Genomic DNA, 25,330 nt, shown 5'->3' with positions numbered 1-25,330 from the left:
GTAAAGAAGTTTTATAACGTGGAAGAAGTCATACAGAAAGCTGTGGAAGAGCAAGAACTCAAACACTGAGTCATTACTCACAGTCTGTCTTTTCACTCTCATTGGAGAATGCAATTTAATATGGGGGCTATTATAACTTAGAAATTTGTTAGTAACTTGAGAACTTTGTTTACTTCAGAGACTATACCATTGTTTACTATTCTCTAGTGCTAATTGTCTACGTTGAGAATGTGCATTGAATAATGGTATGTAATCCAAAATCCAGAGGTATTAGTTCTGTTATGACAAGGTATTAACATACCTGTTGTTTTACATAAAAGGCAAAGAGAGCAGACTCTTGTGTAACTGTAAATGATGTCATGCATATTGTTACTGAAGTAGAAGGGAAAATGAAGAGTTAAGATCATTACAAACAACAAGGGGTTGCTCCCCATTACTCCATCTAGCTAGTATGAATTATCCAGGGTAGCCATAATACAGCTTTACTTGTGCATCTGGACAAAGGATTCTCATACAATATTGCCTGGATGCTGTTAGGAACCATCTTTTTCCAAGGATTCATGCATAGGATGTGCATGAACAAACTGTACTGCAAAAATAGTCATTCACATACAAGAGAAAGCTGACTTGCACTGCTTAGCAAGGCAGTGACATTATTAATTAAAAGTCTCAGTATTGCAAAGCCTTCTGAGTGGAATATTCTGATAGCTCCCACACCCCAGCTCATGATGAAAGATAACCTTGTGCTGAAGATGGACTTTTAATTTATTGGTTGGGAATGTGTGGCTGATGGGAACCTTTCACTTTTAGGTCAGTGTTTTGAACCCAGGCCAGGTGAGTAAGTGACAGGGTTGCTAACACATGCAGACTGTTTGGTAATATCTGTGAGGTGACTTGTATGCTCAGTTTAGCTCTCGGCAGGACAGGTGTCCCCATCACTTAAACCACCAGAAATGGCAGCTTCATTGGAGGTGCCCAAAACTGACCTTATTAGTGAGAGGTAGGGACAGTGACTTTTCATCCTAGAGGTGAAAGCTAAAAAGATTTCTGTATGTGAAAATGCTTTCTCAGATTGCATCTGTGGGGTTACTCACAGTCATTGCTATTCTTAACAGTTCCATGAGCCACTTCTTTCTCCATACTGAAGGGGCTGGCACATTCACTAAGAGTTTAAGGAGGGAAGGATAACTAGCATGTAACTAGATTTACAGTGGTAGGTAACTGGTTTATACTAAAAAGCTTGATTTGGTTTTTAAATGCAGAATTAACATTGGATGACAGTGAACAGATTCTGAAGATGTTGGTAGTTGTTATGTGTTGTTTTCCATCTGTTCACAGTAGGTTCTGGTTTTGATTCATTTTTTCACAGTTCTATATTTACAAGACATTTATAGTTTTGTCAACTTTCTAATCTCTCTTGCTACTGTTTCTTTATTGGGCTTTTTTTCAGGGTAGTGTATGAGCATCTCAAAAACAATGGTTAATTTCCCCGCAAAATAGTGCTGTGGAATATGGAGGGTTTATTATTATCCTTGAATACGGAAGTGGGATGCTGAAAAGCACTCAGCTATGGCTAACATTTGCTCCTATCATTGTTAAAAGGATTATAGTCCCTTGTGAGGAATCAGGGGTCATAATTTGCTCAGCATTTAGGACAGTAAAAACATCTTTAAAATTCCTGTCTTAAGTGCCTTAAAGGCTGTTGCAAAGCTGGGGAGAAAACACAAGTGTTGGGGTCTCTTCTCAAGGATGATAATACAGACCTCAGGAAATGTGCATACCCATGGAACACATCATGGAATCCACTTCTTTTTATTTTGGTTTATTTAGCTTTCCATGAACACTCTTCTGCCTATTGACTTTGACTCTCCCTCTATCCTCTGTTTCTTCAGCTTTGTTTCATTATTATTCTGTCTTCACCATCTTCTTTCTTTTTCTCCAATATCGCTGACAAATCTCCAATATTAGATTTCTTTTTGCTAAGGGAAATTAGAGGATCATATGAAAATAGAAGAGGGAAATGGGGATCACCACTGAAAGAGCACCCTGACAGAAACAAAATTTACAGCCATCCATTGCTTGCCAAGTGCTTGGATTCCAACCAGGGAGTTGTTTTCTGCTGAGTGACTTCTTATTTTGTAGTCTTTGAATCACTTATACACCTAAATTTTAAGGCTTCTCAGACACAATCTGGCAGGAAAAACAGTCTTCTTGCTATTCTCCCTTTTCAAGGCTGCAGTGTAGATGTCAGTTAGGATAGGAATCTTCCATGAAGATCACAGAAAGTATGATTGGGAGAATCGAGACTTCTTGCTAATCTGAATCTGGCTTTCTTCAAGTTATTTCACTGATTCGTTAAGATTAGTTTGAATTGTAGTTCTGTCATGAAACATGCTTACAGACCCATCGTTTTGTCTTACTCAAATGTGATAAGCATGCACCCTGTTCTGTCATCTAAGTGTGTAAGTAAAGGGTAGTATAGGAAATGCTTCAGGGCAGATTCCTGCAGAAGTCTGCTTAATAAGCCCTTCCACTTAGAGTGGGCCAGTAGTCACCATTAGTAGGAATAAACTCTCTGACTTGCTAAATACACATTTTTTTCCCTATGGTTTTGTGTTTAGTTTTTCTCTGATAAATAGGCTGCTATTGCAATCAACTTAGGTACATGACATAAAAGAGCTTGCTTCTGTAGAGTCTGGATGGGGGACCTTTAAAATACTTTGGCTTAACCAGCGGAACTAGGACGAATGGCTAGAGTTTAGATAGGCAGAATCATGAGCAGAGGACATGCGTGTATCTAAGTGCAGGCTTAGAACTGTAGTACAACTTAGGTTTTGCCTGCTTGTCCTTGGAAGTTTAACTTCTAATATAAGATTGGATTTAGCAAAAGTTGATGCTTACTTACCTCATTTCCCACTTTCATGTAAACAAAATATGCCAAACCTTTTATTGCCTCTAAGACTGTGTTTTTCCCTTTTTTATTAAAATTGCCACATGTAAATTTGGCACAGACCGTTCTGGTCTGCTTAGTGATAGGAGTGTGTTAAAAAACATTCAGAATTCAGAGAACACATCAGAAGCAGGCAGGAGAGGGTTTTTTTCCCTGGCAGTTCCTTTGTCTTTCTAATTCCTTCACCTTAACAAATTAGGTAGGTTGCAGTTGTTGTAAAGATAAGAATGGGTAGAGATATCTTACTATTCTTATAATGCAAGATAAAACCCATACCCATGCTTTTACTACAGGTTTTCATAGGATCCCTACCTCTTTTATTTCTGTGTTATTTTTCTGAGCAGGTTTCTCTTATTTGCATGATGCTTGAAATTCCAAAAGTTAAAAGTAGATTTAGACCAGTATTTTCCTACAGATCCTGAGTACCTTTTAGTTTGAAATGGGATTTTTAATATTGCACGTGTTCCTAGTTCTAAAATATCAATGTTTTGTTTGAAAGTACATTTTGAATAGGCAGAATTCTTTTAAATTGAAAAGATACTGGAACAGACAACCCTATGGTACTGCATGTACTTTGAGAAGTCACATAGTTGTGTTGTACAGATACTTGTAAAGCTTTCTTAAATGGGTGTCATCAACAGTACTGAAAAAGGAAGGGGCTTCCTTCAGGGAATAGAGCTGTTGGGGCATTATATCGATGGTCCATCAAAGCCCTGAGTTGTCTGAACACTTACCTAAATTTTCACACTTAAGCTTGAGGCTTCTCTCTTGCATGTAAAGATGGGCTTGTGTGCCTAAAACTTCTCTGTCTTTTTCAGCTATCTCAGATGATCCCATAAAGATATCTGCCTGCTCCTAATAAATTTTGCAATACTTTAACTGTTTTAGCCTCTTCAAAGACCTTGTGAAACCTCTCTGCTTCCTTCCTTTCCTTCCTGTTCTTTCCTTAAGAAAAAAAGGCTGAGGTGAGGATAGTGCAGGCAGTGACCCATACTAAATTTTCCATGCAACTTGCTACCTCCTGAGGTTTTTTCCAGTTTAGATCACTGGGACAACATAAACTTTCTCTGTTGTCTTCTCTGAAAGAACGAACTAAGGTCACTCACATTGTAACAGAAGGCTTAATAATCTAAAATTTCTTGGGGTTCAGCCTTGCCAAATTATTCTTCAAGGGATATTTACATGCTCTGGGTGTTTTTTTGGTTATAGTGAGCACTGTAAAACAGACATGCAGTCATTCAGTACTGGAGGGAGTTGCATGTTTTACAGGAAACCCTACACTCACACGGGATTAGGCCACCTGCTTTGCAAGGACTGAGGTCTCCCCAGGCTCTTCCATGCAAGCAAAATGCAGAGTGCCAGTAAGACATGTGCAAAGTCCTGTGTGATGAATGCATCCCTTTGGTGTCTTCTCCTGTGAGTGATAAAACTAAGGGATGGGAGGAAGTTCCCTCAGTTAGTAGAGCAGATCTGCTGACAGTGCAGAATATGCCAGTATATAATCTCTGACACCATCTGTTAAGATATATAGACAAATGTGCTGGAGCAGGAAGGGCTTTCCCCAGTTTTGGATTTGGGGTTCTTGTGATGGAGCTTCTACTCACTTCCATTGTGAGATGGTTCTGTGCTTATCCTTTCTGTTGTTCCCAGGAATCTGGCTTTGACATAGTGCTTGTGATTTGAGGGTTTCCTTTTAATAACCTTTTAGAATATGCTAAACCTTTCCGCTACCTTAACCTTCATGTCATCATTTACTGTCTTTCCCTCTGCTTCACTTGAGTTGTTGCTATGCTCTGGCACATTTGGTGTTAAAATCCCACTTTGCTTCCTGGTGTTCTGGTGTGATCCAGTTGTACTGGTGAAGCACCTCTCCTGTTGTAGTTATTCTAGTTATTTTACTAACTTGTGCCAATGCATATAGGTTTCCACTGCAAGGGAAAAGAAGAGCAAGGAAACAGTTAATAATAATTCAAGCCAACAACTAAAATGTAATATTTTATTTATTTTCAATTAATAAAAATATATTCCTGCATGTATACAAGTATAGCTGTTCTAGATGCTCTAGGAACAGCTGAAAGATACCATGTGTAGTCATCGGTTTATATCAAGCTGGTTTAAAAATGCTATGCAATTTTCTGCTGTGTTTCACCTTCCAGCCTCTTCTTTTGGGAACAGAATAAACAGTTAAAAGAACGAGGGCCAACACAGACTGCATCCTAAGCCCAGAGAAAACCCCTGATTCCACAGCCATCAGAACACACTGTGGACACAGGAGCTAGGAGATCATGTTGCAGGTTCACAACTTATATTTTAAAACATGGATAACAGTCAGATGGGAAATTCTTCAAGGGGAAACCTCAGTCTGGCCTACTGGGAATGTTCTGGCAGAGCTCCTTCTGTAACACCCTTGTCATGCACTCAGAGCCCAGTAATGTTCTGTATAATTACAGAGTGAATCACTGCATCCCATTTAGCCTAGAAGTAATGAAGACCCTCAGCTAACACAGAGAGGAAAAGCCCTTTAGAAGAAGGGCTGTAAAGCAGTTCCAAGAAACAACTCTATCAGACTGAAATAATTCAGGATAATACATATGTATGTAAACAAATGTGTTGAATGTGTGTATTTGAAGCTAATTTTAGTCAGGTGTGTTCTCCTGCTCTAGTTATTAGAATTTAAGGTCCATGAAAAACAAGTTGTGCTTCTGTTTTCCTTAGCAGGCACAGAATGGATTAAATTTCCAATTCAAGTAAAACCAAATTACTCCTGTGAGCAAGTAGCCTTTCTTGGGCTACTGTTAGGGGCACAGACAAGCAGACATGGCTTTTGACATAAATATTAGTTTTGAACACTTATAGATACTATAGAGATACTATAGCAGACAGAAATTGATTTGAGTTGGAGGGAGTGAAAGGCAGAGTTAACCTTGATATGAGATATGTGTACGAAATAGGATACAGGTCCCCAGTGCTTCATTAGGCTGGATCCACTTCTCAATTTCAATACTGAGTGTAAGCAAATAAATCCTTCTGAACTTGTGGAGTGTATCCCCTTTTGCACCCTGCAAAAGTTATGCTACTGCTTTAGTGATGTTCATTATGGACTCACTGTCAGTGCCAAACTAGAAATTTACTTTGCATTTTCTGGAGGTGGAACAAGTTGCCTTAACTCACCAGTATTCAAGACTGTGGTGACTGGTACTTCCTCAATTGTCTTTATCCATATTATCACATGCACATGTGAAACTTGTAATCATAGCATCTTGTTTTCTGGCTTTGAACCACTATCAAAAGTAAGTTATCATTACACTCACATAAAAAGGACATGTGGGCTTTCTTGGAAGTGTAGGACAACTCAGATCTCAAAGACACCATTTTTCCCACAAAGCATGTCCTTCATTGTGCCTGTGTCAAAAATATTTGTACAAAGTGGGCATACCCTATTCTTTTTTTGGAATTTTCTGCAGTTGATTGATAATTAATTAGGGGTATCTCCTTTTTCTGCCCCTTGGTTGCAATTCTACTTGTCAGAGGCTTGTAAAATTAAGTGGCCTGAGTAAATTATCAGGTAAGAATTTTTTTCCCCATAGATATACACTTTGCCATCACAGATCTGGGAATTATGGAGAAGATGCTTTTGGCAGTCTTCACAAGGAGGCTAAGTGGGCATAGCACATAAACTGCATTCTCTTTCCTGGAGTTAGTGTTTCCAAAATAGACCTGTGACAGCAATAGACAATTAATGGTGCATTAAGAGAACATTCACCTGTGGCACTGCAAATTCTTTGACTTCCTGCCCTGCATCCCCTCTTCTGGGGTCTCTCATCTAAGCATGTTAGCAAACTTTATTTTGTAATAACAAACTTGGAAAGGAGGAATTTTTATTTATTTATCTTTTCAATTTGTAGAGTTACTTAGGGTAAATAAATTCTAAAAAGAAATGTCTAGCTTTGTAGACACTTTTTTGTATCCTTCCTAGTATTCAGCTTGATGCCTTCAGTCCTGCCTTGTTTCTCTGGGCAATCTGATACTCTGAAATGTTCTGTACAGCTCAGCAGAAAAAGGAATTTGCTTTGTCTAAGTCATTTAATAGCTTTTAAATCCCAATGGATTACAAATTTCCAGGGTGCTATATGCTGGCTGTATCTTGATCTCCAGGACTTGAACATGCTTTGAATTGTTTCTCAATAACTATGAATAGAATTGTTAGTTAAAGCCAAAGCAGCGAGAACAAGTGGTATCACAATAAGAGTAGAGGGATGAGGGCTAAATTAAATGTGGATTGAGGAAACTTAAAATTTGCAAGTTAAGTTGTGCAGTAGCCTTCGTGCAGTCACTAATGAATTGCATCACTGAAACATAGCTAACACTTCCCCAAGTATCATTTGTATAACCGTGTTTAGTCCTAGGAAAAGGAAGCTAGTTTGGAAGGCACCAGGCTATGGGGCTGCATGCTGCAAAGTACTGCAGTGGCATTTGCATGAGGCTGTCGGAAGGGGACAGATAGCACCATGGCATGGCCTGGGGCACTGATAAAACAGAAAACTCTGAGCAACTGGAGTTTAAATAAAAGATGTAACTCTGTTATTCTAGATATAGAGGATAATCGAAACTATCTAGGTACAGATAATCTAAATAAAGTCTCCAATCACATTAGAGTGCTTCAGCAGAACTTGTTATTTCATGAATGGAGGCCCCTGTGGTAGTCCAAGTTTATCCTTCAGAATGCTACAAATGTCATACAACTGGAAAGAATCTTAAATAACCTACAAATACAAAAAAGCAGATAATAAAAACACTGTCTGTCATCAAACTATATATTGAAAGCAGCTTGACTCAGCAGTAGCAGCATCTTTTCCTTGTATATATCACAGGGACATTGGCTGCTTAGTGTCTGCAAAATGAATGAGATGAGGAAACCATTTGCTTGAATGTCTCAAGCAAATTCAGTGCCATAAAAACATAAATTTTCAAGAGAAACTATTTAAATTATTTGACAACTTTGTGATCTTTGGATAAAACTTACGTTTTGTGTCTGTAAGTGCAGCAACAAGTAAGTTAATTTATATATATAGATATATATATATATATTTTTATATGAGCTAAGAAGTGCCAGGATCCATTTCTTCTTAAGAAAACTTCTTAAGAAACTGAGGAGTAGCCTTCTTCACAGTAGGCATCAGATTTGTATTTTAAGACTTCTCAACTGGTGAAAACTTAATTAAATGAAAAATGAGAAAACTCATTTACTTGAGTGGTACAAGGTGACCATTTACCATAACTATTTAAAAGAAGAGATGGAAATGGCTGAGGTTTTTTTCCAACTTCATCTCTGAGTTTAGTATGGTGTGCTTGGAACAGTTCTATAAACTGCAATAGCATCTGCAAATAAGCACATGTCCATCACTTAAGCTTAATTAATGAAAGGCTCATTTATTTACAGGTTCAGATTTCTAATATTTATTGCCAAATTGCCATCCAAGGTTCTTGTGCATTTACCCTTGAGTGCTTTCAGCTTTTTTTCCTGTTTTGGCATAGTATTATTCCTTCCAAGATGCTTGTAATAATTTTTAGTGTTTGCAAATGACTTAATGTGGTGCTAAGCCTTTTTAGATACATACTACCAGAACAAGACACTGCTTGAGGCAGACAAATTATTCTTATAAACTAGATCCTAACCTTATGGTGATCCAAACCAAATGCCATCCTAACACTCCATCATGTCATGCCCTGAGGGTGGAGGTGCCTAGAGTCTGTGCTGTGAGGATAGGCATGGTCTGGTTTCATGAACTCAGAAAAGCTAGTTACCTTAAAAGGAGAAACATTTTACCTTCCTGAATGACTGCTTTTCAAGCTAAGATCCCTCAAATACATCTAAAATAGATGCATTTGCAGATATGCTTCAGCATATCCCCATCTGCACACAGAAGTTAGGTCTCTACCTGCAATTCATCCTCTGCAGGTCAGCAGGACTCCTGCCTGGAAACACTTCCAGTATTTTCTTCTCTCTGCTCCTTTTTCTGGCTGCCTCGAATCAGGGATTTCACTGCACAGGTCTGCCATATCCATAGCACTTCTTGCTTCCTTTCAATTCCATAGGAGAAGATGATAAAACTAAAATTTAGGAAGCTGCTCCTTGTCAGTGTAGGAGCACTGAGAAAAGAGCCCAGTAAGGTGCCCATCAATTCTTGACATAAACTGAGTCAAACTAAACAGTAGTCAAAATGTTATTCTTTAACAAAAAGTTGCTTTTTGAAGATTAGACCATTTGGGAAAATTCAGTCCATGTTTTCTTAAGGTATCAAATCTGTCTAGAATTTACAGAATTCAGTTCCAGGGAAGATTTTTGTCTTAATCTACTGGCCTTCATTATTCTGTTTCTGAGAGATCAGAAATGAAATAGTCTAAAGAAACAGGCAAGAAGAAAGAAGGCCAAAGGGAATTTCTTATTTACAAATGGGATATATTGTTTTTTTTAAACTATTTGAATTAAATGTTTTTAATTTGGAAATTTGGAAATTTGATCTAGTAAAAGAAGGAGAATTCCAAATATCTGACAATTTCAAGTAGCTGAAGTCTAACTTACTTTGTTCAGTAACAATGGTTTTTTTTTATAACTAAACACCTGCTAAAATACCTAGTAAATACAATCTTGCTTTATATATCTTAACAGATGCTGAAAAGCAAGGACAATTTGTCAGAAGGCTGAGGGAAGTAATGAATATTTAAAACCAGACCAATTTAACTGCTATGTTTTATAGTAGCCCATGTTTTGACTTCATTCATACGGAAGGTAACATGTATATGACCTCTGCAATGGAATTAGTTCTGCTTTTCACCTCTGCAAGTAAAAGCAGACTTGGTTATTCTCTATGGACAGGAAAATATTCATGGTTGCTTTTGTGATAATTTTTTCCCCGCAAACCTAAGGATATGCATTTGTGTCCAAGTTTTGCCTTTATGTGTAGAATTCTTGTCTGGAGATGCATTTGCAAGCAGAATCTAGCACAAAATTGCTTCACTTCAAGAAATTCTTTTCATCTTCATGAGCATCTGGGATAAGAATTTTGTACTTGTCAACATGTATAGAATAAATGGGAGCTGGACATCCAAATCTCAGATGCAGTGTTTACTCAGATGGCTGAGCAGTTGTTTGGAAAACGCCCTTGATGTTGTTGATAATTTCTTTTTTTAAATGCTATTACAGACGTTTACAGCCTGGTGCAATTCCCACCTCAGGAAAGCAGGCACACAGATTGAGAACATCGAGGAGGACTTCAGAAATGGCCTCAAACTGATGCTCCTCTTGGAAGTTATCTCAGGTTAGCTAAAATAAAATTTTCTAGGTATTTACAGCACAGTAACTGAAACATTCTTAAAGGAAAAAAAATTGTTAATGATTCAAAACAGTGAACACAAATTCAAAGTAGACTGAAAACTGAGAGATGAAACACACTGTAAAGCAAAAAGGAGGGGAAAAGAAGCTCTGCTTTTTCCTTGTCTCCAAAATTTTCTGGTTTGTGCTTGTGTTCCAGGATATCACAGTGTATCAGGGCATCATTGACATCACAGTGTTGTTGGGTAAACCAAAAAACATCAAGGACCTTGTCTTAGCCCCTAACAATTAAAACATCTTTACACTTAGGTTACAAATTCATTTTGTTCTGCTTTTAGCATAAATGTTTTGCTTTGCTTTTAATGACCTTATTGGATGGACCAACACTTTCAAAAGTGAGTGCCTAAAGTGAACCTACATCAATATTTAGTCACAAATAAAAGGTCTCATTTTTCAAAAGAGTGGAACATCCAAAAACTTCTTTTCCTAACTGTTGTAAACTCACTGTGTCACTTTTGTTATGCATTATTCAGAGGGCAGTCTCGAGGTAAGATCAGAATGCCCCTTAATGGGAAGGGAATAGCTCAAGCCATTCCTACAAACATACAAGACAGTTTAGATTTTTGCTGGAGATTTCAGTGTGGTAAGAAATTCTTCAAATGATCATTCCTCATGAAATGGAGAATCTTTGTAGAAAAGACTGTTCTTTGTGATCATTTGAAAAGATAAGTTTGTTCAAACACATCAGCCCCATGCTCTGAAATGAGCTGCTCTGGTGTGCTGATGAGGCTGTTAAAAGCCATTCTTCTTGGTCAGGTGTACAAGGATACTGTGGCTGATCAGCTGGATAGAATCCAGCCTCTCTTTACAGTCGGGCAGATAAGGATGATGAGCTCTGAGAACATTCTGCCTTCTTAATATTCAGCTATTGTAACAGACAGTAGCAATGAACCACAAGTGGAGTAGCAGGAAGTACACATATCTTCCAGATGTTTAGGACAAACAAAAATGTTACTCTGGTTTTACTTCTATATCAGAAAGATCAAAGTCAGATGCTTCAACATTTGAATTTTCTTTACAGGATTTTGTTCAGACCCCTTTGGCATTCTTTCAGAAAAATACCAATTAAAATAATTGCTAACATTTAGGTAGCATTAGGCCACATCCACTCTTGATTTCTAATCACTTGTATGTCTGTAGCAAGGTGTATGTAACAATAAACACATTAAATTTGTTCTTCTGCAGGGGAAAGGCTACCAAAACCAGACAGAGGGAAGATGCGCTTCCATAAGATTGCTAATGTCAACAAAGCTCTGGATTATATCGCCAGCAAAGGAGTGAAACTTGTGTCAATTGGCGCAGAAGGTATGTGACAGAGCTTCAGTCCCCTTTACTGAGGTCACATTACAGAGCAGTCTGATGGAGACCCTTGGCCACGTTATTTGCATTGTTCTCTCCTTATGGGTGCCTCAAAAATCCCTTAATGTTGATTGCTGGACTGTATCTGTGAAAGGACAAGAGGTGGAAATTTCTGGACACCTGGAGAAGGATAGGGGTATAAATAAGCACTAAGCTTAGTCTATCTCCAAGGTTAAATTGAATTGCCTGTTTCAGTGGGTGTTCAGATAATGATTTTTTTTCTTACAGAACATTGTGTTTTTCCTACACAATATTAAAAATGAGGAGCTCCTTTAGAAACCGAGCTGGATTCTAAGGTGTGCTTCATACAGTCTGGCATCTTTAGGAGATATTATTCAGACAAGACAAAGGCTGACATCACTATGGAATGGCTGGAACCTATTCCTATTTTATTATGAGATTTTCTGCAGCTGCGTTTCTAAAATTCAGATGTAGATTTAAGGGAGTGATCAAAAGAAACTGTGGTAGCTGGGGAGAGTAGCTAAGTACAAACATGTGGTTGTCTAGCTACATTCTGATAGATGTAAGCTGAGCTAAAGAAGGCAGGGTCTCACTGCAAGTGAACCTATGCCTCCCTAGGAGATTCAATTAATTGTTTAAAAATGACAAAGGTATGTTTAGAACTTGTTGCTCCTTAAAGATATTTGCATAATGGTTTGCATAGCCATTATCATACCAACAATGATGTGGCTAGCATGATATCCAACTATTTTTGATTCCATAGCCTCAATGATGTGCTTCTTTTCCCCCACTCTAACGTGTCCTTAGAGCAAAATTTTGGCTGTAACCTTACTATGATGATGATAAGCACTCCTACATTCCACTGCCATTTTTAGGCCTTTTTAGATCGATTTATGATCCTCTTCTTCCTGTTTCCAGATTTCTACAGGCTTATATGTATCCTTATTCTGGCTTCCAAGCCTTGATCCCAGGGAGCTTACTGTAATTGTGGATGGAACAGGAGATTCTGTGGAGATAATGGAGATTTGGTTTTACTATGGTTTGGCCTAGTCCACTTGGCTCCTCAAATATTGTTCACCAAATGTGTTCAGTTTCTAGATCTAGAACTCAAAATTCCCAAGACATGTGCTCCATGGGCAAAGCGTTTGTTTGAACTCACTCTTTATTTATTTGAGACTGAATTGGGTGGATCACCTGAGTCCAAATACATAGCATGTTATGTGTCTTTAGGCACATAACAGAGACTTTTTTGGGGAATATATCGTCAGTGGGGAGAAATGGGTGATTCCCACAGGCACTTCAGATTTCGTACGAGCTCTACTGCATTTCAGAGGTGCCTGGCTCCCTCCATCAGTTGTGCAGGCTGCTGGGGCACCTGGGCCCTTTGCTCAATTAAATGAAGTGCGATGGAAAAATATTCTGCTACCTTAAACCTCTGCAGTTAAGGTTCTTCTGAGAGTGACATGGCATTGAATGGACAGCAGAGGGTACTGAAGAGACAACTTATATGTGGGAATGAAAATTAAGAATACAGATGCCTGTTGGTGAAGAAATGCTGAAGAAATTACAAAGCATGGAGTGCATGAAAGGTAGTTCCTGACGTGTTGTGCAGGAGATTCTGAGGCTTCCTAACCAAAAACAGAGTGTAGCAAAAGGAGTATCTTGAGGGACAGAGTGGTCATTCTCTCTGATCCCAGTTTGCACAAGGCTGGAGTATTTAAACCAAGATACATCAGCTCATATCTGCTCCTGAAAGGAGCAAGCCAGCCCTCTCACCCCCACCTCCCTTATTTTACCCCATTTATTGCTGGTCACTGCTGGCAGCGCACTCAGGCTAGGGAACACCACTCGAGCACTTTCTGTAGCACCTGAAGGCAAAGCATCTGGGATAGCCTGATTAATTGAAAACATTTAAACTAACCCTGCTGTTCCCCGTGGCAGCAGCTGGCATGGGTTCAGATGCTCTGTGATTTAGGTGCTCAGTGATAATTCCCTTTGGGAAGGTGTCACGAAAAAAGGGCAGTAATATCTTCCATCTTTTCAGACACTTGCTGCAAGTTGACTGTCCATGCATCCAGTATTTATTCTTGCATGTAGCAGCAGGCCATACCTAGTAAGCCAAGAGATGAAGGTGATAGTTTTAGCTATTATTCCCTGTTTCTGGAATTCTCAATCTGTAAAACTGATGTATTAAAAGCAAAAATGAATTAATTATCATTTAAAAAAAATTAAATTCTTGGATGGAAGCATGGGAGAAAAATTCACAGCTCCTGTCATAGCTTAGGTGCAGAGAGGAACCTGTCATTGTAAGCCATTACACTATGTTGAGTATGGCCTGATGCCCACATTAGATTACATCCATGTGGGCAGGAGCAGATAGATTCATGTGCCTTCCCCTCCCACTCTAAACAGGCTGAGCACAAAGCCAGCTCTGGCACAGATGTGCTTAGTGCCCTGTTAAGTTTACTGCATCCCCTCTTCTAAATTTGTTATCTAAGGCACAGGGTGGTGCTGATGCAGCAGTGCAGTATCGCATCTGACTGGGTATGGTTTCACAGTGTGGGACCTCTGGCACCAGTGTGTGTTTACAGAGTCTCCATGCCCCCTGGAACTGCATTCTTGCTCCCACACTTCACAGCCCTGCCCTCTCACTGGGGCTGACAACTGTTGCTGTAGCTCTGCTGGAGACTGGATCAGCAATCTGATCTCTTTTTAAAACGCGCTCCACTTTTGTTTTCTTTTGTTGCATTTTTCAGTGTTGTTGACTGGGCAGTCATTATAGTAGGTTGGAGTGAATGCCAGCAAGGAGGCAGAGCACAGTCTCCTTAAGTTTGTTTTGTTATCAAAGCCCACAGCCCCTTAACTCTGCCCCTGTGTGTGAGCATGGGGCACGTGGGCTTGCCTGCACCCATCTGTTTGGGCATTCTCTGAGTTACATGGATGCTTAGAATACTTTTTAATTTCCAAAGCATATAAGTTTTGTATCTAAATCTGCAGAGGATCATGTTCCATTATCTGACATACTGAATGGTGAACAGCACGTAGGCCCAAGGGGAACAACTGACATTTAAAATGGGGGCTCAAAATGGTGATTCCTGTGGGACATCAGTACAAAAATAAAATTAGTATTTTTAAGGGTCCAGGGATATTCTTTAAAGTCATCATTATTGTTCTGAGCCTGACTTCTCTGGGCTGTCTGTGGAGTGGAGAGAGCTGATCACTTTTAATTGTGATGCTGAGCAGGAGACAAATTTACCTACTCTGATCTGTCTTGTTGAAGAATCTCTCCACTGGTCATGAAATGAGACTAGAGAGTCAAGAAGCTAAAAGAAAAAAACCGTGAAAGTAGTCCTTATGAGCCATTCACAGTCCAGGACTTAGACATTTTCCCTTAAGTTTTAAAAAAGTGCAGTAACTCCATTTGCAAGGTACTTGCATCTTGAATGAAATCAACTAGATATCGAGAACCACAAAGGACAAGTATCCTGTTAATTGGAAACACTTCTGTATTGCTTTTCTGGGAAGTGGGGAAAATGTTAAAGACCAAATGATCTGTGAATCTGCTACAAGAAGGTTAGAATTTAAAAAAAAAAAAAAAAAAAACCAAAGCAGAATTTAAAAAATGGGACTAAAACCTTTGAGGACTTGCTTTGCTTAACTTTTTCCCTAGACAGTTTTTATTGTTTCCCCTTCATTTTCTCTTCTCTCCTTTTCTGCCCTCATCCCCAGAAAGCTGTAGCTTTGTGTATGTGAGGGGTAGGAGCTATATTCCTGCCAGAGCAAACAGGCAGTGTGAAAAAATTAATGAAGTCTTCTATTGACCTGTAGAGGAAAATTATAGGAATGAATCAATACCTTTTTGTCACTGATACTTTTCAATATTTTAGCAACTTTGTTTTTCTTCCTTGTCCTTTATAGGAGTCTTTTTTGTTGTTGTTGTTTTATGCTAGCAGTAGATAATGAGAAACCAAAGCTGGCAAATCACTTGAAAATCCTCCTGAGGCACAACACAGAAATTTCCCTCTCTTGCTCTTTCATTCTGTATGTGTGTACATATGGATATGTAAATCAAAACAACGATGTAGTGATTATGCAAATCTATGAATTGATTGCTTGGCAATCAGGAATACCTCCTGAGTATTTAAATACATTTATTTTATGTTTGAAGAAATTTGTCTTTACTGTATATACATATCAGACGTCTGATCAAAATAGTGAAGTTCTTGACCCAGGAGGAGGGAAGAAAGAGAAAAACTACATGCTCTCATTTCCATTTGGTCTTTTTTTGTCTGTAAGGGTTTCGTTTTGAGATTTGAGGTCTTTCAGGGCCAATAATGTAGGATGCATGGAAGGTAGGAAGAGTGGTGTAAGAAATCTGGAAAATTAGTGCAGGATCCAAAGGGGAAAGTGGAAAATTAGCCATATATATAAACTTGAATTATCACACTAACAAAATAAGTATAGGATCGTGATGGGTTACATATTTCCTATCACATTTGTTAATTCCATAGGTTCAAATGACAGCTTGTGTCATGTCCTACTGCAATTTAACATGTGTCTCAAGTCTCAGAGACAGCAGCTGCTTTGTTCTGTGAAAGTTGCCCCTGGATTCAGGCAATTTTAAGTAGCAGAGTGACTGTATTTTCTGCTGGCACTTCTGTTGGCATTTGATGTTAAATTGAGGAAATTCCTCCTGCTGCAAGTTCTTCCTGCTGTTTGCCCAGAACACCAGTGGGCCCCCAGGCAGACACAGCTGCTCCACTTTTTGAGAAAGGCTGGAGGTGACTTTTAAGTAGGGGAGCAGCTGGTGCCTTCCCTGCTCCACTGCTCTTCTGGTGTGAGGTGACTGGAAAGTCAGTCTGTAGTTCCCATCTCTGACTGTCCCATCTCCTCCCTTCCCAATGCTGTACCCTCCTTATAGTCTCAGTATGTTTTTCTGAGCCTCTTCACTTACTTTTCAGAATGATTTAACATTACCACCGCATTTAAGTGATCTGGCTGTATATTTTTTGGTGTTGAGAAATTTAAGTGGTATCACTTAATTACAATGTGGGAGCAGTGGATTCTGACCCGGCTTGTGGCAGGGATTCCCATGTTCACTATGTTACAGGTAGTCTCAAGCAGTCTTGGAACAAATTGAAACCCCAGAGGTAAAAAAACCCCATTTATATTAAAGATACACAAATGTGTGCATGCTTCAGAGCTGTGAGGCATTACAACCTCGTGGCCGTGGCTCTGAACAGCTTGGCAGGAAGCTGCGTAGCTCAGTGTCAGGAGGTGCTGTGTCTCCTGAGCTGTTCTTCATGACTTGTCTATGCTGGCACTATAGGTAAATTCTGAAACATATCTAAATAGTGTAGAGGAAATTCTGAGTACCATTTTATTAAAAAACTGAGCTGTCAATGTCCTGTAGTTTCTTAAAAGTTGGGTTAAGACCGTATGTTTTTTAGTTCTGTGTTTGAAAACTGTTAATATTGATACTGTTCAAACTTTCAATATTACCCTTCCTGCTCTCTCTAAAACATCATCCTGAAAGGTAAAGATTTGAAACTGTTACAACTACTTGGAGAGAAGCCTTTTAGCATGGAAGGACTGAAGTGACCTTAACCTCAGTAACTTTCAGTCCTTCTGACAGAGTAGCACAAGCATGAGTTTGTTGAAAAATGAACCCAGGTGAACTCTGTGTGAATAAAGAATTATAGTAGAAGTATAATTAATTTACTAGTTACATTGTATTATTTATAGAAATACATGATAAAAATGAGATGAAATTGAAAAAACCTTTTAAATACTACTACTACATCTATTTTTCACCTTAGAAATCGTGGACGGCAATGTGAAAATGACGCTGGGTATGATCTGGACTATCATCCTTCGTTTTGCTATTCAGGACATTTCAGTGGAAGGTAAGAGTAATACAATTATGTTAAATAACTAAGAAATTTCTTTAAAGACAGTTTTATATGAATCGTGTACAAGTGAGAGGAGTGTTTTAAAAATAATTTTTTTCACAGCAAATGATACTGTAAGTTCTCCACCTGGTGACAAAATGAATTTCTGGAGGGAAAATTATTTACTCTCCTTATCTTGACAGAGACCTTGAGCCAGCTTTCTAAGTGTAGAAGTTCTGGTCATGTCTCTCAGCTACAGAGACAGAAACATGACTATATTTCTGAGCTTCTGAGCTGTACCCTTTGTGTTTGGTCCTATTTCCAACATGTTTGTAGTCCTGTCCATTTGTCATGTTCTTTGCAAATAAATATTATCTGATTATATCCCAGTTCTTTCTATCTATCACTTTTTCCCCTCACTGTTTCAGAATTTTTTTCTTAACTTCCCCTTGGTAACTGCCTCCAAAAAGCTTGTTGTTACAATATTTTTTAAATCAAGTCCAGACTTTGAAATTCTCGAATTCTAGAAACTAATCTCAATTTTCAACAAAAGTAGAATCATTTCAAGCTCTGCATGTTGTCCTGCCCACATAATTTGTGGGATATTAAATGTGGACCTAATGGTTTATTTAATAATTTCTGACCTTTACTTATGCAGTCAGATGCCCATAGGGTTTAGACAATAAAGGTATTTTTTGGTCACTTAAACTTCCCCATAAGCAAATGAACTGAGACTACAAGCATATTTCATGTAGGCACCAACACAATCTTCTATGTCTACTTGTATTATATTTTTATTGGGTATTTTTCTCCAATATACAGTCTGCTGTCCAACCAATATAACTCCTTCAACTTCTAACATCCCAGAACTTCTGTGCAGGCTGAGACTCAAATCTTAACTGACCTCTGTATTTTAATAAAGTCCCAGTAGTCCATTTATATGACCATCTTTTAGGATTAAATGTTGGTTTATACCATTCAGTTCCAGGTGGCCAACCACATTTAAAATGACAAGAAATTAATTACTTGGTTTATACCATTCAGTTTCAGGTGGCCAACCACATTTAAAATGACAAGAAATTAATTACTTGAGCACTTTTTGAATTTTTACTATTTTTTACTCCCTTGTGTCTTTTACAGAGACCTCTGCCAAAGAAGGGCTGCTGCTGTGGTGTCAAAGGAAAACTGCTCCTTACAGAAATGTAAACATTCAGAACTTCCATCTTAGGTAAACTTCCATTATTTCAAGAGGTAGAAGCACTCTCAAAAATATTATGCCAAATTTTTCCCACAGTTGTGTAGGTATACATTTGACAGAATTTTACCCTTCACTGTTAACTAGACTTTTTTTTTTTTCAAATTCTCCTGCTCTGTCTTCAGAGTATTATTTTGGTTGGCCTTCAGCATTATTTGCTATGACTTCCAGAGTTACTATTTAAAAGAAAAAGATCCTGCTATATATGGAATGACCAGATTACATTTTTAGAGGTCCTTTGTATTATATGGGAATTCCCGAGTACTGCAGCATAGTGGCAGACAACTGCTTTCAAATGACAGCCACAGAGAAACTCTTCTGGCAAAAAGACCAGTGTGTTGAGCGTGTGAATATCTCATTATGATGAATCAGTCTTTATTATTTTGCAATGTACATTACTATAAGGAGCATAAAATGCACTTAGTACATACACAACAGCAGCACTGTAAACACATTTGTTTACAGAATCAGGATCATAACCTAAGTTGGAAAATTTAGTGAAGCTCCAGCCTTGTGTTTCTGTGTTTTCATTAAGAGCTAGAATGGGAATTCCAAGCCATATACAGACTGCCTGGTTTGGGGCTTTCACTGGGCTAGTTCCTGAAGCTGTGCCACTGGCCTACCTCATTAAACTACATGATTTGCCATTTGCACTGTTTAACCATGTGGTCTTCCCTTCCCTGAGACCCTTCTAGTATTTAAAACAAGAGCTCTATATTAGTGTTTTGAATTAATTCTTAAGGTAGCACCTAAAGCACATTTAGTGACAGAGAAGATACAGGTCATTTATGCCTTCCAAGATAAGAAAAATTTGTTTGATTTATAGTCTTCTGTATTGTCTTTCAGAGATCTGAAATTTGGTGTTACTTTCCTAGAATATGCAAAGGTATATTTAGTAGAACTTTATATGGATCAATGGTATACTGTAAGTTACAGTGTCAGAATCTTAGTGTATATATGTACATATACTGGTCTGATACATGATATGGGGAAAACATCTTGAATGGAAGTACCTTGATTTATGTTTGGGTGGATTGGCTCTTATAGTACTACTTTGCTGGGGGCTGTCCAGATCATTTCAGTTTACACCTTTTGGGAAAAAAATAAATTGTTTGTTTGGTGCTCAGTTTGATTCGGTTTTACATTCTAGATGATTTTATATTATGCAGTGTAGGTATATTCCGCTTGGTTGTGTTACATTTTTTTGGAGATGGTTCTGTTATTTGAAGGACCTACCCAGACATCTCAGTAGTAGGGATTTTGACAGTCTTAACATGTTAGGGTCACACAATTACTACCCAGGACAAGACCTCAAACCCTCAGTCCCTGTGATTGCTTAAAGGGTTTACATATAGTATCTTTCAGAATAACTGCTTCTGGCTGAAAGGAACCTCTCATAATCTTTCCAAAAATATGTTATTTGTAGCTCCATTCATTTCCTGTTCTGGCCACAAAAGGTAGGAGGACTGAAGTCAGGATGAAGAGTAAGAGCTCAGATCAAAGCTGTCATATATGTGAAGTGTTTTAAATAAACTGAGCTGATTTATGATTTCTTACTTCTCTAAGCACATGGTTGTGCCAGTAAAATTCTCAGAAATAACAGAGGAAAAGCCAATTGCTTCATCAAATTCAAGTAATTGCAGGTTTGCTCTCCTTTGATTTTTTGAAATACGCTGTGAGTGTAATGGGAGATGATGCACTTTCATGGATGAATGTGTACTTGAGCTGTCCTAGAACACTGCATGAATTAAGCAGTTGAAATCAGGGACTGTTGCACGAAGTGTACATTTCCTAGAAAGTATATGGAGTCCTTAATTGTGTATGGACTGTAGAGTAAGATATGTACTATAGTTAAAGGACTAGAGTAACAACAGCTCAGAGAGCATTGACAGGACCTAAATGTCAGCATTTGACAGAATTCCTGCTTTATTTTAAGCCTTGAGCAAGGATCAAACTGTAAAATGCCATGACTTTGTTAACTAATTTTTTTCCATTTTATTTTTTTGTTGTAAAGCTGGAAAGATGGCCTTGGATTATGTGCACTTATCCACAGACACCGACCTGATCTTATTGACTACTCCAAGCTAAATAAGGTCATCAGTCTGGGTGGTACAGCATGCTGTCCTGCAGTGATTTGGCTGGCTTCTGGTTTGCTTAGCATGTTTTCTAAAAGACAGGCTGAGGAGTGCATACTAATTCTGACTGACTTTCTAAAGTCCTTCCCAAGAAAATCTCAATGACACGAGGGAGAGGACCTTCTGACTGTCCTGTGTCCTCTCCTTCCCATTAATGACTTGAGCATTTAATTGCAAATAATCTAGTCCTCAGATGCTGGCGGTTGATGAAGTCTTTACACTGCCCAATATGGATGTTAAATACATTGGAATTAGCCATTTTCTGCTGATGGTAATGTCCATCCTGTTTTTATCTGGTGTAAATGACTGCAGATTGCAGACCAGTAAACAATGACATGACAATTAATCCTAAAATTCCTTAGAACAAACACTACCCTTGCTAATTAGGAATACACAGTAAGTTACTAGTCTTACCTATTCATAAAGTATTCCGTGATTCTCAGATTATAGTTCTATCTATACTTCAGACAAGTGGAAACAAAACCGATAATCTAACTTCCTTAGGTAGTACCTCATGGGGATTACAAAACTATTTTATTACCATGTGCTACTTATGGCAAAATGCATGTTTTCTAAATGATACTTTGGTTTGAGAGGGAGGAATGAGGAATGAGCAGTAATGTCAGAATTTCTTGGTATCGTTACTGAAGAAAAAAAATCTAGAAAGAAGTAGAATGTTGTTGTTTCACGTTAGGTCTCAATACACACATGCTGTTTTCTCCTCTTTGGAATGAATGCTTCTTGAGATCTCATGTAAACACCAGTGCAACAGAAATCTTAATCATAGTTTTCATCTGTTGTGTGCAACTTTGCACTGATGAGAGAGACTGGTAAAACATCAACTGTATTTTTCCATTCCATGCCCTTTCATTGCAAATTAGTTTACTAGTGGAATCAACTGTTATTAGAAAGTCCTTGGTGAAGGAAAAGATAAATGAATGAACTGAAACTATTTTAAAACTTAGTCTGCATTTTATATATATGTTCAATTTATGCCAGGGTCCCTGAAGTGTGCAGTGATGAAAATTAAGTGAACTTGGTATTGAACATGTAAGATTTTAATTTAGGCAGCTGTTAAGAAAACTTCAGATCTGAACCAATGGGCAAAATATTAGCCATCAATACGAGCTTGTTCTTCAATTCTATATACAACCTTTCCTACAGATAAACAGAGTAATGGAATGACTAAGCTACCTGTCTCTGTGCACATGTGCTTATTATGCATGGCGGGAACAGAAGTGAGTTTGATTGAATTTGTGCTTTGAATAGTGGTACGTGGTACTAAAGAACATCACAGTATAACCATCCCATAGATGAGTGCTGAGAAAAGGGAACAGAACATAAGCAGGTCTCTTCAATGTTACTATTTCCCTCTTAGAGGTTTCCAAAATAACAACAGGTCAGGTTTCAAACTGAGGCTGAGCTGTTGCACGTAAAGCACATGCAGAAAAAAAATCCTAAAATAGATCTTGCTTTTCTGGCTGTGTTTGATTGACTCTTCATTTTGGTTACATTAACAGCTGTCTTGGTGTCTTGTTTCTTATCTCCTGCATGCTGTCCTTTCCTTTTCTCACTAATGTGTTTTGTGTGAACTTGTAGCTGGAAAGATGGCCTTGCTTTCAATGCCCTTATCCATAGACACAGGCCTGATCTCCTTGACTATGCCAAGTTAGATGAGGTATTTCTTTAGCTGTAGCAGATATTTTTAGTTACTGTGGCTTGTAGTTTTGTTTAAAAGGATGGGTGATGGAAATCTCCAATTATTCAGAGGCTGCTATGATTTTAAAGCAATCCTTTACCAGTGGAGCACTATTTACTCCTGCACTTAGTAGCAAGCACACAAATAGGAGGTGCTCATCACTCATTCATAAGCAAAGTGCTTTAACCTAGTCAATAGGTCTCAGTTAGATTTACTGTCTTTTTTACTTTGCTTTTCTGCATCTTATTTTCCCAGTCTCTCTCTATAGACATGGGCATTGTTCAGAGTGGCTATGACCAGTTAGCAGTTTGTGACTATGTCAAAATAATAACAGCATTAATGGCATGAACTGCCATTTCACATAGCATGGTTTCCCTCCAAGCTGATATGGGAAGGCTGCCTTAATGGCAGCCCTAATCTGACGCACTCTTTCATTGTCAGAAACAGCTGCCTGTAATGTAAGACACAAAATGTGTGCTCTCTGTCTGAACTGTTCTCACTGCTTCCTTTCTCTTTCCTTCAAAAACCAAAATCTCAAAACCAGAGGAAGTGCTTGAATTTCTGTAACCCTAAAATTCAGCTTATAGAGGCATTACGGACTTTTATTTCCAAGCCCAACCTGGCAAGCTTTGCTCCCTCTGGAGAACAATTCTGTCTGTGCTTACTTCTTCTCATGCATGCACCTAACCAGAAGGGAACTCAGGAGAAGTCATATCCCTGTGACATACTGTGTAGTGGGCATAAAACAAGCAGTCTTGTTTAGCCTGCTGGTCCAGTGGCATTTAGTGTCTATATTGCTGCTGTACTTCATTCAGAGTTAGCTCAGAATTGAGCGTACACTGCATATGTTATTTGTGTTCACCTCCAGAATGTATTTCCAGCAGAGTTCTAGTGGTAGATAATAGCTTATTAAGGTTTTCTTTTGAAAACATAGCAGCAGATGGACCAAAAGTTAATCTACCTAGACTCTGTTTTTTGAAGAACAATAGTTATGACTCCAGTTTACAGTCTGGAAAAACAGAAGCTAAATTTTAGTGTACCTCCTCTAGTCTTGCTTCAAGGAAAAACTTCTATCTTTGACTCATGATATTCTTTTTCTTTAATGCAGGATGACCCCATAGGGAACATCAACCTTGCCATGGAAATTGCTGAAAAGCATTTGGATATCCCAAAGATGCTGGATGCTGAAGGTGAGAGTTACACCTTATTGAAGTTTGTGTTGGTCATAAGCAGGACACAGTAAAATTTCTTTTTTTTTTCCTAGAAGATTTTCAGTATTCCTTCCATACAAATCATAATGTAGCAACCTGCTTCATTTTCAAAAAATATTTTCATTCTTTTCCCCATGCATTGGATATTTTCACTTGCTTTTTGCTTCATTATTTATTGTTCGTTAATGTTTGCCTTTATTATAGTACTTTGGACCTTAACCTCAGCACATGGCCCCACTGTGTTAATTGAGGTAAAATGAAGAATTGGAAGTTAGTCCTTGCCTTTAATAAGTAAAATTTAATATGGGAAATATAACTGTTAGCAGCTTAAAGCATATTCAGTTTTTTAAATGTTTAAGTGAGGGGTCAAAAATAGAAACAGAAGTACAAAACTTTCAAAATATACTAACACATGCCTCCTCTGAAAGAGAGCTTGGTTGAGGGAAGCATTTTTTTTTTGTTTATTTTAGTTCTAAACTCTTTGTAGTGATACTTTCAACAAATAATTTTTGTGTCTCAAGTTGTCTTGAGCGTTTCCTGAACTTCTTCAAGATAACCAAATTTTTGTACTCTGGGCAAAAAATGCTACCAAAACTATTGGAATTTTCCTACATCAGTTTAAAGTATTCTTCTCCAAGAATGGAGACTCAGCTCTGGTGGCTTGTCAGTAGAGCAGTGATAACATGAGAATTATCCAGAGCGCTCAAACTGACTACACCTGCTGCTCTTGAAGCCTTCATTCGGAAAGTTAGACAGGATAATTTGGAAAATCCAGGTTGTAACCTCTTCATTGAAGAGTAGTTTCACTTTCATGCTTTAAAACTAATTGTTTTCATCTTTTGAACTGCAATTCCCCTTTCAAGCACCACTTAATTACTTTGCTCTGAAATACTGTGCAAGGAATAAACAGAGAAGTGCTGTCTCCTTGCCATTGAGCAGCTTTTACTATCATTCTGCTTTCTACATTTTTTTTTCTCTTCTCTTCATCCTCAGTGTAAGAAACCTTTTATTTTCCTTGCCAGATTTTCTGCACATTCTATTCCTTATCTTACTATTCTCCTCTTGGCAGGGGAGGAGATAATGAAATTATATTTCTTCTAATACCTTCTAAGTGTTCATGGTCACTTTTTACTTTCTTTACTTCCATTGTGCTCTCCATGGAAACTTTGCAAAGCTTCGTTCACAGCTACATAAAGTAGATGCAAAATCAGTAAATATATTGGTCCTGAACCTAGAAATCTCACTGTTAACGTTAGAAATTGTCCCCTCGTTCCTGGGTCTTTTCAAGTTAGTATCTTCTCATTCCCTACATTGACAGGAATCCTTGCAGCTTGCACTATAGTCATTCATTACTCAGCCACAACTGCTGTAAAAACACCTTTTTCTGTCTTTCTCTGCTAAGTATTGAAAAGGTCCATTTTTACCCATGGATGCATACCTTGATTGCACCCACTTTATATTTTCACTCTTTTCTGC

The 25,330-nt window shown here is 38.2% G+C and overlaps 1 protein-coding gene across 9 annotated transcripts in view; it reads left to right on the top strand.

The window, feature by feature from the left end:
• Nucleotides 1-25,330, top strand: part of ACTN2 (actinin alpha 2) — a 68,891-nt gene that overhangs the window by 13,142 nt on the left and 30,419 nt on the right. For 6 of the 9 annotated variants that reach the window (XM_017745147.1, XM_017745107.1, XM_008643268.2 and 3 more), the window contains exons 2-7: nt 10,155-10,269; nt 11,529-11,648; nt 17,483-17,569; nt 18,695-18,782; nt 20,824-20,902; nt 23,752-23,833. In XM_017745147.1, the coding sequence (XP_017600636.1) occupies nt 10,155-10,269; nt 11,529-11,648; nt 17,483-17,569; nt 18,695-18,782; nt 20,824-20,902; nt 23,752-23,833 (571 nt within the window). Of the gene's footprint in view, nt 1-10,154; nt 10,270-11,528; nt 11,649-17,482; nt 17,570-18,694; nt 18,783-20,823; nt 20,903-22,543; nt 22,623-23,751; nt 23,834-25,330 lie in introns of all 9 variants that reach the window. The other 3 variants (XM_017745121.1, XM_017745144.1, XM_008643272.2) reach the window with 1 other exon arrangement.

Source organism: Corvus brachyrhynchos, unplaced genomic scaffold (assembly GCF_000691975.1).
Source record: "Corvus brachyrhynchos isolate BGI_N302 unplaced genomic scaffold, ASM69197v1 scaffold70, whole genome shotgun sequence".
Lineage (NCBI taxonomy): Eukaryota > Metazoa > Chordata > Aves > Passeriformes > Corvidae > Corvus > Corvus brachyrhynchos.
Note: the sequence above shows the minus strand (reverse complement) of the source record. Positions and strands in the feature narration are given on the sequence as shown.